The 15,939-nt window shown below is 40.1% G+C and overlaps 1 protein-coding gene and 1 pseudogene across 2 annotated transcripts; one reads left to right on the top strand and one right to left on the bottom strand.

The window, feature by feature from the left end:
* Positions 1 to 6,349: 6,349 nt before the first annotated feature.
* On the top strand, positions 6,350 to 9,022 carry LOC121958184 (annotated as a pseudogene).
* Positions 9,023 to 9,074: 52 nt separating this feature from the next.
* Positions 9,075 to 15,708, bottom strand: sgo1 (shugoshin 1). 2 transcript variants are annotated; one of them, XM_042506135.1, is made up of 10 exons: positions 15,590 to 15,708; positions 15,256 to 15,410; positions 13,418 to 13,626; positions 13,241 to 13,293; positions 13,071 to 13,135; positions 11,925 to 12,788; positions 11,693 to 11,818; positions 10,403 to 10,570; positions 9,977 to 10,166; positions 9,075 to 9,891 (listed from the first exon to the last, which is right to left on the bottom strand). In XM_042506135.1, exons 2-10 carry the CDS (start codon positions 15,398 to 15,400, stop codon positions 9,732 to 9,734), a joined length of 1,980 nt encoding a protein of 659 aa, XP_042362069.1. In that variant the 5' UTR covers positions 15,401 to 15,410; positions 15,590 to 15,708; the 3' UTR covers positions 9,075 to 9,731. The 2 variants fall into 2 exon arrangements, with proteins under 2 accessions (XP_042362069.1, XP_042362070.1); XM_042506136.1 differs by having other exon boundaries at positions 9,977 to 10,097; positions 15,256 to 15,708.
* Positions 15,709 to 15,939: the final 231 nt, after the last annotated feature.

The following is a 15,939-nucleotide window of genomic DNA, read 5'->3' as shown; positions in this document are numbered from 1 at the left end:
GAGGCGCGTGATAGCATACAGTGTTGAAATAACTTCCAAAAACGGGCCAAAAACCCATAAAAAAGCAAGTTGAAAAACTGACGAAAAAAGCAAGGCTATAGTATGGCAAAAATCTCAAAATTTGACATGTCCAAAAAACAGCTAAAAACCACCACTTAGAATAGCATGTAGAGGCGCGTGATAGCATACAGTGTTGAAATAACTTCCAAAAACGGGCCAAAAACCCATAAAAAAGCAAGTTGAAAAACTGACGAAAAAAGCAAGGCTATAGTATGGCAAAAATCTCAAAATTTCACATGTCCAAAAAAAACGCTAAAAACCACTTAGAATAGCATGTAGAGGCGCGTGATAGCATACAGTGTTGAAATAACTTCCAAAAACGGGCCAAAAACCCATAAAAAAGCAAGTTGAAAAACTGACGAAAAAAGCAAGGCTATAGTATGGCAAAAATCTCAAAACTTGACATGTCTTAAAAAACAGCTAAAAACCACCTAGAATAGCATGTAGAGGCGCGTGATAGCATACAGTGTTGAAATAACTTCCAAAAACGGGCCAAAAACCCATAAAAAAGCAAGTTGAAAAACTGACGAAAAAAGCAAGGCTATAGTATGGCAAAAATCTCAAAATTTTCACATGTCCAAAAAAAACGCTAAAAAACCACTTAGAATAGCATGTAGAGGCGCGTGATAGCATACAGTGTTGAAATAACTTCCAAAAACGGGCCAAAAACCCATAAAAAAGCAAGTTGAAAAACTGACGAAAAAAGCAAGGCTATAGTATGGCAAAAATCTCAAAACTTGACATGTCTTAAAAACAGCTAAAAACCACCTAGAATAGCATGTAGAGGCGCGTGATAGCATACAGTGTTGAAATAACTTCCAAAAACGGGCCAAAAAGCCATAAAAAAGCAAGTTGAAAAACTGACGAAAAAAGCAAGGCTATAGTATGGCAAAAATCTCAAAACTTGACATGTCTAAAAAACAGCTAAAAACCACCTAGAATAGCATGTAGAGGCGCGTGATAGCATACAGTGTTGAAATAACTTCCAAAAACGGGCCAAAAACCCATAAAAAAGCAAGTTGAAAAACTGACGAAAAAAGCAAGGCTATAGTATGGCAAAAATCTCAAAACTTGACATGTCTTAAAAACAGCTAAAAACCACCTAGAATAGCATGTAGAGGCGCGTGATAGCATACAGTGTTGAAATCACTTCCAAAAACGGGCCAAAAACCCATAAAAAAGCAAGTTGAAAAACTGACGAAAAAAGCAAGGCTATAGTATGGCAAAAATCTCAAAATTTCACATGTCCAAAAAAAAACGCTAAAAACCCACTTAGAATAGCATGTAGAGGCGCGTGATAGCATACAGTGTTGAAATAACTTCCAAAAACGGGCCAAAAACCATAAAAAAGCAAGTTGAAAAACTGACGAAAAAAAAGCAAGGCTATAGTATGGCAAAAATCTCAAAACTTGACATGTCTTAAAAACAGCTAAAAACCACTTAGAATAGCATGTAGAGGCGCGTGATAGCATACAGTGTTGAAATAACTTCCAAAAACGGGCCAAAAACCCATAAAAAAGCAAGTTGAAAAACTGACGAAAAAAGCAAGGCTATAGTATGGCAAAAATCTCAAAACTTGACATGTCTTAAAAACAGCTAAAAACCACCTAGAATAGCATGTAGAGGCGCGTGATAGCATACAGTGTTGAAATAACTTCCAAAAACGGGCCAAAAACCATAAAAAAGCAAGTTGAAAAACTGACGAAAAAAGCAAGGCTATAGTATGGCAAAAATCTCAAAATTTCACATGTCCAAAAAACCGCTAAAAACCACTTAGAATAGCATGTAGAGGCGCGTGATAGCATACAGTGTTGAAATAACTTCCAAAAACGGGCCAAAAACCATAAAAAAGCAAGTTGAAAACCTGACGAAAAAAGCAAGGCTATAGTATGGCAAAAATCTCAAAATTTCACATGTCCAAAAAAACGCTAAAAACCACTTAGAATAGCATGTAGAGGCGCGTGATAGCATACAGTGTTGAAATAACTTCCAAAAACGTGCCAAAAACCCATAAAAAAGCAAGTTGAAAAACTGACGAAAAAAGCAAGGCTATAGTATGGCAAAAATCTCAAAACTTGACATGTCTTAAAAACAGCTAAAAACCACCTAGAATAGCATGTAGAGGCGCGTGATAGCATACAGTGTTGAAATAACTTCCAAAAACGGGCCAAAAACCCATAAAAAAGCAAGTTGAAAAACTGACGAAAAAAGCAAGGCTATAGTATGGCAAAAATCTCAAAATTTCACATGTCCAAAAAAACCGCTAAAAACCACTTAGAATAGCATGTAGAGGCGCGTGATAGCATACAGTGTTGAAATAACTTCCAAAAACGGGCCAAAAACCCATAAAAAAGCAAGTTGAAAAACTGACGAAAAAAGCAAGGCTATAGTATGGCAAAAATCTCAAAACTTGACATGTCTTAAAAAAGCTAAAAACCACCTAGAATAGCATGTAGAGGCGCGTGATAGCATACAGTGTTGAAATAACTTCCAAAAACGGGCCAAAAAGCCATAAAAAAAGCAAGTTGAAAAACTGACGAAAAAAAAGCAAGGCTATAGTATGGCAAAAATCTCAAAAACTTGACATGTCTAAAAAAACAGCTAAAAACCACCTAGAATAGCATGTAGAGGCGCGTGATAGCATACAGTGTTGAAATAACTTCCAAAAACGGGCCAAAAACCCATAAAAAAGCAAGTTGAAAAACTGACGAAAAAAGCAAGGCTATAGTATGGCAAAAATCTCAAAACTTGACATGTCTTAAAAACAGCTAAAAACCACCTAGAATAGCATGTAGAGGCGCGTGATAGCATACAGTGTTGAAATCACTTCCAAAAACGGGCCAAAAACCCATAAAAAAGCAAGTTGAAAAACTGACGAAAAAAAGCAAGGCTATAGTATGGCAAAAATCTCAAAATTTCACATGTCCAAAAAAAAAACGCTAAAAACCACTTAGAATAGCATGTAGAGGCGCGTGATAGCATACAGTGTTGAAATAACTTCCAAAAACGGGCCAAAAACCATAAAAAAAGCAAGTTGAAAAACTGACGAAAAAAAAGCAAGGCTATAGTATATGGCAAAAATCTCAAAACTTGACATGTCTTAAAAACAGCTAAAAACCACCTAGAATAGCATGTAGAGGCGCGTGATAGCATACAGTGTTGAAATAACTTCCAAAAACGGGCCAAAAACCCATAAAAAAGCAAGTTGAAAAACTGACGAAAAAAGCAAGGCTATAGTATGGCAAAAATCTCAAAACTTGACATGTCTTAAAAAAACAGCTAAAAACCACCTAGAATAGCATGTAGAGGCGCGTGATAGCATACAGTGTTGAAATCACTTCCAAAAACGGGCCAAAAACCCATAAAAAAGCAAGTTGAAAAACTGACGAAAAAAGCAAGGCTATAGTATGGCAAAAATCTCAAAATTTCACATGTCCAAAAAAACGCTAAAAACCACTTAGAATAGCATAGAGGCGCGTGATAGCATACAGTGTTGAAATAACTTCCAAAAACGGGCCAAAAACCATAAAAAAGCAAGTTGAAAAACTGACGAAAAAAGCAAGGCTATAGTATGGCAAAAAATCTCAAAACTTGACATGTCTTAAAAACAGCTAAAAACCACCTAGAATAGCATGTAGAGGCGCGTGATAGCATACAGTGTTGAAATCACTTCCAAAAACGGGCCAAAAACCCATAAAAAAGCAAGTTGAAAAACTGACGAAAAAAGCAAGGCTATAGTATGGCAAAAATCTCAAAACTTGAGATGTCTTAAAAACAGCTAAAAACCACCTAGAATAGCATGTAGAGGCGCGTGATAGCATACAGTGTTGAAATCACTTCCAAAAACGGGCCAAAAACCCATAAAAAAGCAAGTTGAAAACTGACGAAAAAAGCAAGGCTATAGTATGGCAAAAATCTCAAAATTTTCACATGTCCAAAAAAACGCTAAAAACCACTAGAATAGCATGTAGAGGCGCGTGATAGCATACAGTGTTGAAATAACTTCCAAAAACGGGCCAAAAACCCATAAAAAAGCAAGTTGAAAAACTGACGAAAAAAGCAAGGCTATAGTATGGGCAAAAATCTCAAAACTTGACATGTCTTAAAAAACAGCTAAAAACCACCTAGAATAGCATGTAGAGGCGCGTGATAGCATACAGTGTTGAAATAACTTCCAAAAACGGGCCAAAAAGCCATAAAAAAGCAAGTTGAAAAACTGACGAAAAAAGCAAGGCTATAGTATGGCAGCAAAAATCTCAAAATTTGACATGTCTAAAAAACAGCTGAAAACCACTTAGAATAGCCTTTAGAGGCACGTGATAGCATACAGTGTTGAAATAACTTCCAAAAACGGGCCAAAAACCCATAAAAAAAGCAAGTTGACAAACTGACGAAAAAAGCAAGGCTATAGTATGGCAAAAATTTTAAAATTTGACATGTCCAAAAAAACACTAAAAACCACTTAGAATAGCATGTAGAGGCGCGTTATAGCATACAGTGTTAAAAAAAACTTCCAAAAACGGGCCAAAAACCCATAAAAAAGCAAGTTGAAAAACTGTTGAAAAAAGCAAGGCTATAGTATGGCAAAAATTTCAAAATTTGACATGTCCAAAATACAGCTGAAAACTACTTAGAACAGCATGTAGAGGCACTTGACAGCATACAGTGTTGAAATAACTTCCCAAAACGGAACAAAAGCCATAACATAGCATGGTGAAAAAATGATGAAAAAAGCAAGGCAATAGTTTGGCATAAATGTCAAAATTTGACATGTCCAAAAAACAGCTGGAAACCACTCAGAATAGCATGTAGAGGCATGTGATAGCATACAGCATTGAAATAACATCCAGAAATGACCCAGTACCCCACCAAATAGGTAATTTAAAAAATAAGCAAAAAAGCAAGGCTGTAGCATCGCGAAAATGTTGAAATTTGACATGTCCAAAAAACAGCTGAAGACCACTTAGTATAGCCTGTAGAGGTCTGTTATAGTATACAGTGTTGAAAAAAAAATTCCAAAATGCCCCAACAACCCATAAAATAGCATTTTGAAAAAATGACAAGGCATGTTATAGTATACAGTGTTGAAAAACATCCAAAAGCATCTCCAAAACCCATAAAGTAGCAGGTTAGAAAAATTATCAAAAAAGCAAGGCTATAGTATGGCGTAAATGTCAAAATTTGACATCTCCAAAAAGCATTTCAAAACCACTTAGTATAGCTTGTAGAGGCATGTTATAGTATACAGTGCTGAAAAAAGATCCAGAAATGACCCAAATCCGCACAAAATAGCATGTTTAAAAAATGAGCAAAAAAGCAAGGTTATTTTATGCCGAAAATGTCAAAATTTTAAATGTCCAAAAAACAGCTGAAAACCATTTAGTGTAACATGTAGAAGCATGTTATATTATACAGTGTTGAAAAAACATCCAAAAACGGCCTGAAAACCCATAATTGCATGTTGAAAAAATGAGCAAAAAAGCAAGGCTATAGTATGGCAAAAATGTAAAAATATGACATGTCCAAAAAACTGCTGAAAACCACATTAAACCATACTAAATAGCATGTTGAGACACACCATAGCATAGGATGTTGCAAAAGCGTCCCTAGCAAGCCGATAGACACGTTTTTGGCGTACTTTGGTGTGTCTCAACATGCTATTTCATGTGGTTTTCAGCAGTTTTTGGGATATGTCATATTTTGACATTTTCCGACATACTGTACTATGACGTATTTGGTAATTTTTTTGACATGCTATATTATGTTTTGTTTTTTTCAATATTCTTTACAATGACATGTCTCGACATGCTTATTTTTGTGGTAGATTTTTCAACATGCTATTTTATGGTGTTTATGGCCCTTTTTTGCAACATCCTATACTATAGCATGTCTTGGCACGCTATTTTATGTGGTTTAATGTGGTTTTCAGCTGTTTTCCGGACATGTAATATTTTGACATTTGTCGCCATACTACAGTATGGCTTTTTCGGTTGTTTATTCGACATGTTATGTTATGATGTTTGTAGACGTTTTGTCAACATGGTAAAATACAACGTGTCTCAACATACCGTACAATGTGATTTTCAGCTGTTGTTTGTCATATTTTAACATTTTTCACCACACTATAGTGTGGCATTTTCGGTCGTTTTTTCAATACGCTATAATATGATGATTTTGGACACTTTTTCAACATTCTATTCTATGACGTGTCCCGTGTGGCCTGAAGATCCACCAGGCCAAGATGAGATGCGTACAAGTGTCACAATGCTCAGGTAATACCCCTGGTGAGACACAGGAGGAGCCAGGCCCAGAGCCACCCCACAGCGTCCAGAGTCTCCAAGTGACACAAGCTCCAGACCCAAGCAGAGCATCAGAAGATTGTCGGGTTAAGTGGCCCAAAGACAGCAAGGAGAAGAAATGGTTCCAGTTGTTGATTCCATCTTTGAAGCAACGGCTGAGGGTGAGGCTGATTGACATATTCACACAATGACTACCCTCATCATCAGCCTAGCAGCTGAGAAGTTCAGCCTGGAGGAGAAGAGAGCAGCAAATAAAAACCTACACTATGAACAACTGAGCGAGCAAGATCCACCAGCTCAGGCAAGAGCTGAAGAGCTTGAGGTGGCAATTCAAGGAGGTGAGGGAAGAGGAGAGGGAACCACTTGCAGAGCTGCGCAGCATCCTCCACAGAAGCTCACAACCCTGAGGAGGGCAGAGTGGCATGGGAGGCCGAGGAAGGAGAGGGCCAGGAAGCAAGCTGCCTTTCTAGCAAACCCATTAGGCTTCAACAAAACAGCTGCTGGGGCAGAAGCACAGTGGTCAGCTCACCTGCCCCAAAGCTGAGATCAACCACCACCTCAGAAAGACTTTCAGTGACGAATCCAGCGAGCAAGATCTGGGCCACTGTAATTTGATTTATCCACCTGCACAAAATCTGGACTTTGATAGGAAGGAGCCCAGCTGGAAGGTCCAAGGGGTGATTTAACAGGCAAGAGCAAGGTCAGTCCCAATGCAGAGTGGGATACCTTGCAAGTATAGAAGAACTACCGGGGTACCAGGGTGTCAGCTGATTAGGGAAGCCTGGGAGAACAAGGGTGACCTGGTCATGCTTTGGCTGGACCTTGCCAACGCCTATGGGTCCATACCCCACAAGCTGGTTGAACAGGCACTGAACCGTCTACCAGGAAAGTTCAGGGACCTCATTCTGGACAAATCCAACAACTTCAGTCTGAAAATCTCTGCTGGATCCACAACCTCAGAGTTGATGGGCTTGAGAAGGGAATTATTACTGGATGTACCATTTCAGTGATCCTTTTTTGCACTCAGCATGAACATGCTGGTGAATTCTGCTGAGGTTCAGTACAGTGGGTGCCTCACCAAGTCTGGAGTGCGACAGCCACCTAGGGCCTTCATGTACGACCTGACGGTCACAACAATATCAGTCCCAGGTAGCAGGTGGATGCTGAGGGGCCGTGAGGAGCTCATCACCTGGGCTCGCATGGGATTCAAGCCAGTGAAGTCTAGACCGCTAGTGCTGAAGAAGGGAAAGCACATCAACACGTACTGCTTCACAATGGGTAGCACCCAGATACCATCTATCACAGAGAAACCAGTGAAGAGTCTAGGGAAGATGTTTGATTGCAGCCAGAGAGATGCAGCATCCGCCCGAGCGACCAACCAAGAGCTGGAAGCCTGGCTAGCAGCAGTGGACAAGAAAGGGCTTCCTGTTAAGTTCAAGTTCTCTGGCTCCTCTTGGTCTATGAGGTTCCAATCTCCACTGTCAAAGGCTTCGAGAGGAGGTCAGCAATTCCTTCGGAAGTGGCTGGGACTACCTTGGAGCCTGAGTAGCATTGCCCGTGTACGGGCAGAACAACATGCTGAAGCTCCCAATCAGCAGCCAGAAGGAAGAATTCAGGGTGACCTGTACTAGGGAGGTGCTGCAGTACCGAGTCTTGCCACCCAAAACTCTCTCAGGCTGGGATTGAGGTCAGGACAGGATGGAAGTGGAGGGCAGCAGAGTGCGTGGGTGTCGCTGAGACATGACTAAGGCACAGAGTGTTGGTAGGGACAGTGACTCGTGGAAAAGCTGGACTGGGTAGCAGCAGAACACCTCACTACGACAAGGCACAGGGGAAGGACAAGAGGTCACTGATCCAGGAGGAGGTGCGGGCATCAGTCAAGGAGGTGGAGTGAGGCAACAGGATGGTTGGAATGCGGCAGCAGGGAGCCTGGACAAGATGGGAGCAAGCGATGGAGTGGAAAGTCGAACCTCATTGTAATAAGTTCTTAATCCAGGCTATCTACGATGTTCTACCAAGCCCATCCAATCTATTCTGCTGGGGGAAGGTGGAGTCACCAGCTTGCCCTCTGTGCCTGAAGCGAAGGACCCTGGAGCATATTCTCAGCTGCTGTCCGAAAGCCCTGGGCGAGCAGCATAAACGTTGGCGCCATGCCCAGGTCCTGAAGGCGATAGCAGACACCATCTGCAGTGGGAACGCATGCTATACTATGTGGTTTTCAGCTGTTTTTTTGGACATGTCATATTTTGACAATTAACGACAAACTATACTATGACATTTTCTGTCATTTTTTCCACATGCTATATTATGATGTTTTGACATTCTATGCTATGCCATGTCTGACATGCTATACTATGTGGTTTTCAGCTGTTTTTTGGACATGTCATATTTTGACATTTTTCAACAAACTATAGTATGGCGTTTTTGGTTGTTTTTTCAACATGCTATATTATGATGTTTTTTAGCCTATTTAGTATCTATACTATGACATGTCTCAACATGAAAAAAAATAGTATGTTATAGTATCCCATACAATGTGTTGCATAAAACAGTATTCCTTGAAAAGTGTGATAAAATGCCATAATATGCTATTAAAATTATCATTAACTATCATTGCATCGTATTCCACAGCGGATGTAATAATCTACTGTAACATGCCCTGAAGTCATCGTAGAGTATGCCCTCAAAAAATTTACAGAATTTCTCCGCACAGTATAGTATTCCTTCAAAATTTATTGTGTTTAAAACTCCATAGTACAGTATACCCTGAAGATAGACAGATAGATTCTTTCATCACTGCAGAAAGTTTTAAGGCATTGCACAGGAGCAGTAAAAATATAGTGATACCACACTGAAATAGAAGAGAAAAGGTGTTAGATATGGGTAACTGTTCTTACCAAATGTCATGGTATAGTATGCCATAAAAATAGTAGACCATAGTAGGCCTTTAAAGTGTCATTAAACACCAGTTTAATCGCTAAACTGACATATCATTTTACAACTTCTAATACTTTAAGACCCTACAGATATCCTGCTTTCACTGTCCCTTTACCAGCCAGACACATTTATTAAGTGACAAAAATACCATGCATACTAATTCAGGATATCATAATAAAAACATACAAAATTGAAGTGAAATGATGACATAGAAATGGCCATCTTTTTAAAATAGTCATGGACACATTTGGCTAGAGATAATCAGGGGATATGCAAGAGAGAATGAAGATTTTTTTTAGGTTTAAAGAGAACAAAGTCACAAAAATAACATCTTAAACTATTCACATTAAAAATACAAGTTTGAGAATGAAAAACAAAATGATCACTTTGCACAAAGCTGGTAATGCCAGCCAACACTCAACAAGGTAGCTGCCTTCAGCGACATCCGACAAATGACTCATTGTATTTCTCATATGTCTGCTGGCTGCTTATGGAATTCCTTGATTTCTGTACAGACCTCCTGCCTGACTTTTGCTTGAAAATAGGAGAGCGGAGGAACTGCAAGTCTGTGAACTTGTCTCCACGCCGAAGTTTCCTGTCAAGACGACAGTGGCATTGTTGAGCATTCATACAGTAAAATGTGACTACTTACAGTAGGCAGCAGCAGTGTGTGAACTTACGCATTTAGCGTGGGTTCCTTGTAGTCCACCGCCATGGTGCAGCGCCGCTTGCGAGCAGGAACAGGGGTGGAGCATCGGGCATCAGAAGGCCGTGAGCCACCAGAGGAGAACTTGCGATAGGCTGCAGGGGACAGATTGGTCACATCACACAGACTCAAGCCCCGCCCTGCTGTCCTTACACCAAGCCCACCTGTGGAAACGTGAAGGAAGATGTGATCCAAAAGCATAAAAAAGAAACAACAGGAGTTGAGTGTATTCCTGTGCACACACCAGTGAGTACTGAAAAGACAGAGTGCAAGGAAACAAATGCATTGTGCACTGACAATACAATGGAAATGTGATGTTGTGACAAAGCTCATCTTTTAGCAGTCATACTGTGAGATTTTATGTTAACAAGCAGATTTTGGAAGTGACAACTAAACATACGTTTCTTGCATGTCTTGACCCTCTGCTGTGTTTGGTGGGGTAAAAGAGGAGCTTCACCAGAAGAATCTTGGAAATTGGACAGGACACTGTCTATTCTCATCATCTCAGCTTCAACCAGAGGGCTAACAGGCAGCAAAGAATCCTTCCCAATAAGTTCTCTGTGAGGCTCTGAAAAACCAGGACAAGGTAACACATGTAATCATCTTGATCTCACAAATAACTATCAACAACAACAACAGACAGTCAAGTGTAAAATAGGGGTGTAACCTCATACATGACAGCTATGATTGGCTTTCGATTGGGTCAGATAGGTGTATGGGCTGAACCTTGATACCACTTAATACCACCAGCCAGTCATTACTGTGCACACTTTGACTCCAAATGACATCAGCAGCGCAAAATGACAACGACCACACTCAGGATATTTCAACTTCATTTTTGTACAGTTTGAGGAAGCAGACACATGTTGTCTATCTTGTATACAGTCTTTGTGAGTAATTAATATTTTTGTGACGTAGCTTTGTGTATTTATCTGGCACTCACGGAAGGACAATGAGTAATGGACAATGATACAGTGTTTAAAAAACAATGAACCAAGTTGTGAAAAAAGGAAAATTCGTTGTTGCTTATTACTTCTGAATGAATACACAGACTTAATGAAGACAGCCCATAAATATGGAGGTGACTGAAACCTCTATCAAACCAACAGATGGATATCCAGAAAGTATCTATTAATATCACACTGCCTGAAGGCAAACACTTCATTTTATCACATCATATGTCATGTTATTTTTAAGATAATGGTTACTAATTAATATTTTCATGCTGTAGCTTTGAGCATTCATCAGTGGTCAAGGAAGGACTATTAGTTAAAGACAATGACACAGATAAATGATAAAAAATGATAAAAGCTATCGAACAACTTGTGATAAAAGAGCAATGTGTAGCTGCGTCTTACTACTGCCTAAATACAGAGACATTATAGGGTAAGCCCATGAAAATGGAAATGAAATGCAATCACCTGGGAAAAAAATCTGCTTGTTTTCCTGAATTAATGAAAAAAAGGAGATTTTACACAATTGCTATCTTGTTAATTCAGAAAAACAGCAGAATTTTTTCCCCCGGAAGTTTCTTATAATGCTAAAACAATACTCTCATTAACTCACTAACTAAATGCAAATCAACACTGTGTTTTTCTTTCCAGCTTCCTGAGGGCCATCAGAACCTGAGCACTGCAACACTGTTATAAGAGACACAAAGTCAGCGTGTTTCATTTGAGCATTTACTCACCTTGGTGATTTTTCTGCGTCATCATAACTGGGTCAGGGCTGTTTGAGAAGCTAGAGTCAGGGGAGTGATGAGCTTCTTTCTTTTCTGGTTCTACAGTCTGAGGACCTGACTCCTCGTCTCTGCAGACTACAAAACATAAAAGGAAATAAATACTTTAAATTTCAACAATCTTTACTGTGTAGACCACAAATTACATGACATTCAACTTAGGAACGACAAGTCAAATGCTCACCAGAGATCTCCTGTTTTGGAGGGTTGTCCTTCTGACTAGCGCGTCGAGAGGGCCGGCCTCTACGAGTGGAGATCACTTTGGTCTTGTCGGGGGAAACCTGCCTTCGTCTGCTCTTCTGAGGGACATAAAGGCTGTCCTCTGATTCAGAAGAGGGTGATGACGAGCTGGAGTCATTCTGTTTGGAAACCACAGGTGAAGCTTCAGTTATTGGAGTCTCCTCGCTGATGGGTGTGGACAGCTGATTGTCCTCTGCCTTGGCTTTGAATGGTGTGACGTGAACCTCCTCCTCGCAGTCAAAATCAAACGTGTCATTAAATCCCAGTGACGTGTTGAGCTTATTCCCCTGCGACGGAGGTGCTGTTTTGGCCCGTGTGGCTGACCGATCCCGACTCTTAGAGCGAGCTCTGGGTTTGGGATTCTCCCAAGGTTTCTTCAAAGGGGCACGCTCTGGTTTACGGCCTCTCTCTGCTTTACGTGCAGCAGATTCTGCTTTGGCGCGGGGCTGCAGCTGCTGCTGCTGCTGAGCTTTTTTCCTGCAGGGCCGCTGCTGGTTGTTGTTGTTGTTTTTAGGTGGGGCAGGTTCAGGAGTAGAATGCTGAAACTCCTCAGTGTCAACAGGGGCCACTAAATCTGCCTCTTCTCCTTGCTGTAGTTTATTAGTATTTTCACTGTCACTGCGAATAGGACTTGCTATTAAAGGATCCAAGCCCGTGATGGGGTCCCCCTCACTCAACAACAAATTTTGTTGCACACGCTCAGACCTCCTCCTGCTTCTTCTATCTGCATGGCGGCGCCTCACACCCACTGTAGGTGGCAACGCAACCTGCTTGTCAGATTGTGCAGTCTTTTCAGAGAGCTGAGGGTCTGTGAGGAAAAGGGCATCAACATTATCATTACAACAGTTAGATTTTTTGGATACATACAATAGTTCATTAACAACAGAGAAAACGGTGCACAACAACTGCCATGTAATCGTGTAAAGTCATTTAGAGTGACTATGCTCTTAGAATAAATACCTGAGAATAAAGTGCCTTGGTCTCCATCATAGTTGTCCGCATTAATTTGGGAATTTCTGGATTTCTTTTCTCTAATTTCTTTGTGTGTGTGTGTGTGTGTGTGTGTGCGCGCGCGCGCGTGCGTGCGTACCTGCACAAATTGGTGAAGCTTTGCAAACAATGGGCTCATCAAGGTTCTGGCTGATGCGCTTTCGCCTGTAAACAGAGAAAATAGATCCTAATCATCATAAAACTGAGGATAAAAGATTTCACCAAATTTTATGCAATATTTTTTTCTTTTTAAAAAGTTTTTTAAAGTACCTTGCCGAATTTACATGGTGTTTGGGCTCATCAGAGACATTGGGAGATTTATTCTACATCAACACAGAAAGAAAAAAAATATACATTTTGCTTTACAATGGCACACAGTACCTCAAAATCATTAACATGCTTATTAATCAACAAACAAAGGACAGACCAGTGGTCTCCTAGATATACCTCTGAAGCACTCAATGCCAGAGCTTCCTGCTCTTTAAGCTTCTTCTTGAGCAGAAGCAGGTGAAGGAAAAGGGCCTGTTGCTCCCTTTTCAGCTGCAGGATCACTGCATTGGCCTGTCTTGCTTTTTCCTTTTCGGCTTGCAGAGCTACAGCCAGTGCCTTGTTGTTCATCTGGACACCCTTCAGGATGGTGTGAGTGGAGTTACCCGCTGAAAGAAAACATGGGATGCAGGGACGCACAAGAATATCGGCACATCATTGGTATCAGCAGATATTAGCTTTAAAATGAAATATCACAATCAGCCAACTTGCCGGTTTCTGCTGATATCACAAATCAATATATATCTTTTATTAGAAAAAAAGGGAACATGTACAAAACCTCAATCCTGAGCAGAAGTATTTTTCTTATCCTGCACAATGAATAACTACTACATACCTGTACATTGAAAAGAACTATATTTAATGTCTAATGACAAGAGTATGCATAATATGTTAACGGATATGAAATAACGGATATCGGATAAAAATCCAATACCATGCATCCCTAATGGTATGGATGTTATTAGCTTGTTTTGAGGTATAACTTCATCTGCATGTCAACATGTTCTGCAGTCTTTTTTCTATCTGAACGATTTGCTATCGAACGATTTTGTACTTTATTTTCCAGAACAGGTTTCATTGTAATATTCAGTAGATTAGGTGTAAAATGTTTTTCATGTATAAAGAAAACTGGTCTGTTGATGTTCTGCAGAAACCAAAATTACAAACGTACTGATTTATAGAGAACAGCTACAGTGTAGAACCTTGTGTGTAAAGTATAATTTAAACAACACACACAGTTACGCCTAGGAGCGTAGCCATTATTAGAGACTGGCATTTTAATGTCACTCCAGAGGAGGACAGACTTTGTTGTGTTACACAGGCAAAATTCAAAGTTAGGTTATTTTTTTGTTGTATTGTCCTGCCCATGACCATATAAGGGAAGACAAGAAACTGTTATACCTATCACACTGTCACACAAAGGCTCTAGACTTGGCTTTTGGACAATCAAATACATTGAACATTTCTAATCAACACTGTACATTGTTCACTGAAACACTACTGTTGTTATTTCTGGCTAACCTGCTATTAACTTGCCCTATGTCTTTTGCCTGTTGCCAGGTGACCAGCTATGCATTCATATGTATAAAACATTTATTTTATCAACAACCTAACTTTGTGCTGCCTGGCCTGTGTGTTAGTGCATATAAATATAATGTTAACTCATATATTAAGATCATTGTAATGACTATTGTATTTTATCTCTGTTCACTGTCTATTGCGGTTTCTGGGTGCTATTGCTGCTCTGCGTGTCGCATGCAATTGATAGCTTTGTGGTTTCTTAATGCTGCTTGCATGGCTACCTGTGCTAAAAAGCTGTATGTTTTTGCTGTATTATTGTTTTGTATTGATGTTCTGCCGTTTCTTGCTGCATTGCATGTCTTGTGCTTTGTCACGTGAGTTCCTGTTTGTTATTGCAATTGCTGTCTTTTTGGTGTCCTGCTGTCATTGTTCGGTGAATTTTGTCATTTTATAGGTTTTCAAACATATTGCCAAAAGACCGTAACAAATTGAGTTATGTCTTTGAAAGGGGCTGGGGGCTGAGTAGAAAGATAACGTATTCTGCACTGGTCAATGTAGCGGTATTGTATTGCTGTCTTGTAAACCCACATGTTTGCGTGCATGACACAACATAAAGAATCAATCCATCAATTTAGCATAAATATGAAAAAAAAAGTCCTGAATTAACATTGAAACTGTGATTGTTGACGTGCAAGACCCAAACCTAATTTCCTTACCATTGCTCTTGTTTATCATTCTGGACCGTCCTCTGTTAGGAGCTGAAGCACTAGCCAGCCGTTTGTTCCTCTTTTCCTTCATCCTCTCCTTGATGTCCTCCAGACTCTGCTCGAAGGACTTCTTCTGGGCCCGTTCTTTCGCCATGGCTCGGGACCTTTGAAAAGTTCAACGTTTTCTTTGCGTGGTCCAATGTATCAACAGCAAAACCGAGCGAAACTAATTACTAAACTGACGTGCTAGCTAGGTTAGCATGCATAGCGTTAAATCAATCCAAGCCAGGAGCTATCTTCGGTAACGGCAGTCTGGTGTATTTGAGAGTAAAACTAAACTCACCAGTTCTTCACGTGTATATCGCAAAACTATTTGGTGTGTGAATTATAACCTCAAAAAATGCTTTAGCGAAGTTAGACGGTAATATAATCCATTTTATCGCACAGCATATCCGACGCTGCGAGTTGACGTTTGAATTCTGAGCCGCGGCCGCTGATTGGTGGGTATTTGAAATTACGTCACTTCCTTCAAGAAAAATGAGCGTTCGCTAGATGGCGCTAATATACAGCAAAAAAATAAATAAAGTCTATTTTCTGCTGTGGAGATGCAACTGATTTGGTATTCATAATTCGTCTGCATGTTCTGATCCTTTGAGACCAAACAGGGGACCACCACACGGCACACCAAATATC

Source organism: Plectropomus leopardus, chromosome 18, assembly GCF_008729295.1.
Source record: "Plectropomus leopardus isolate mb chromosome 18, YSFRI_Pleo_2.0, whole genome shotgun sequence".
Taxonomy (NCBI): domain Eukaryota; kingdom Metazoa; phylum Chordata; class Actinopteri; order Perciformes; family Serranidae; genus Plectropomus; species Plectropomus leopardus.
The sequence above is the reverse complement of the archived record's forward strand: the minus strand, read 5'-3'. Positions and strand labels throughout refer to the sequence as shown.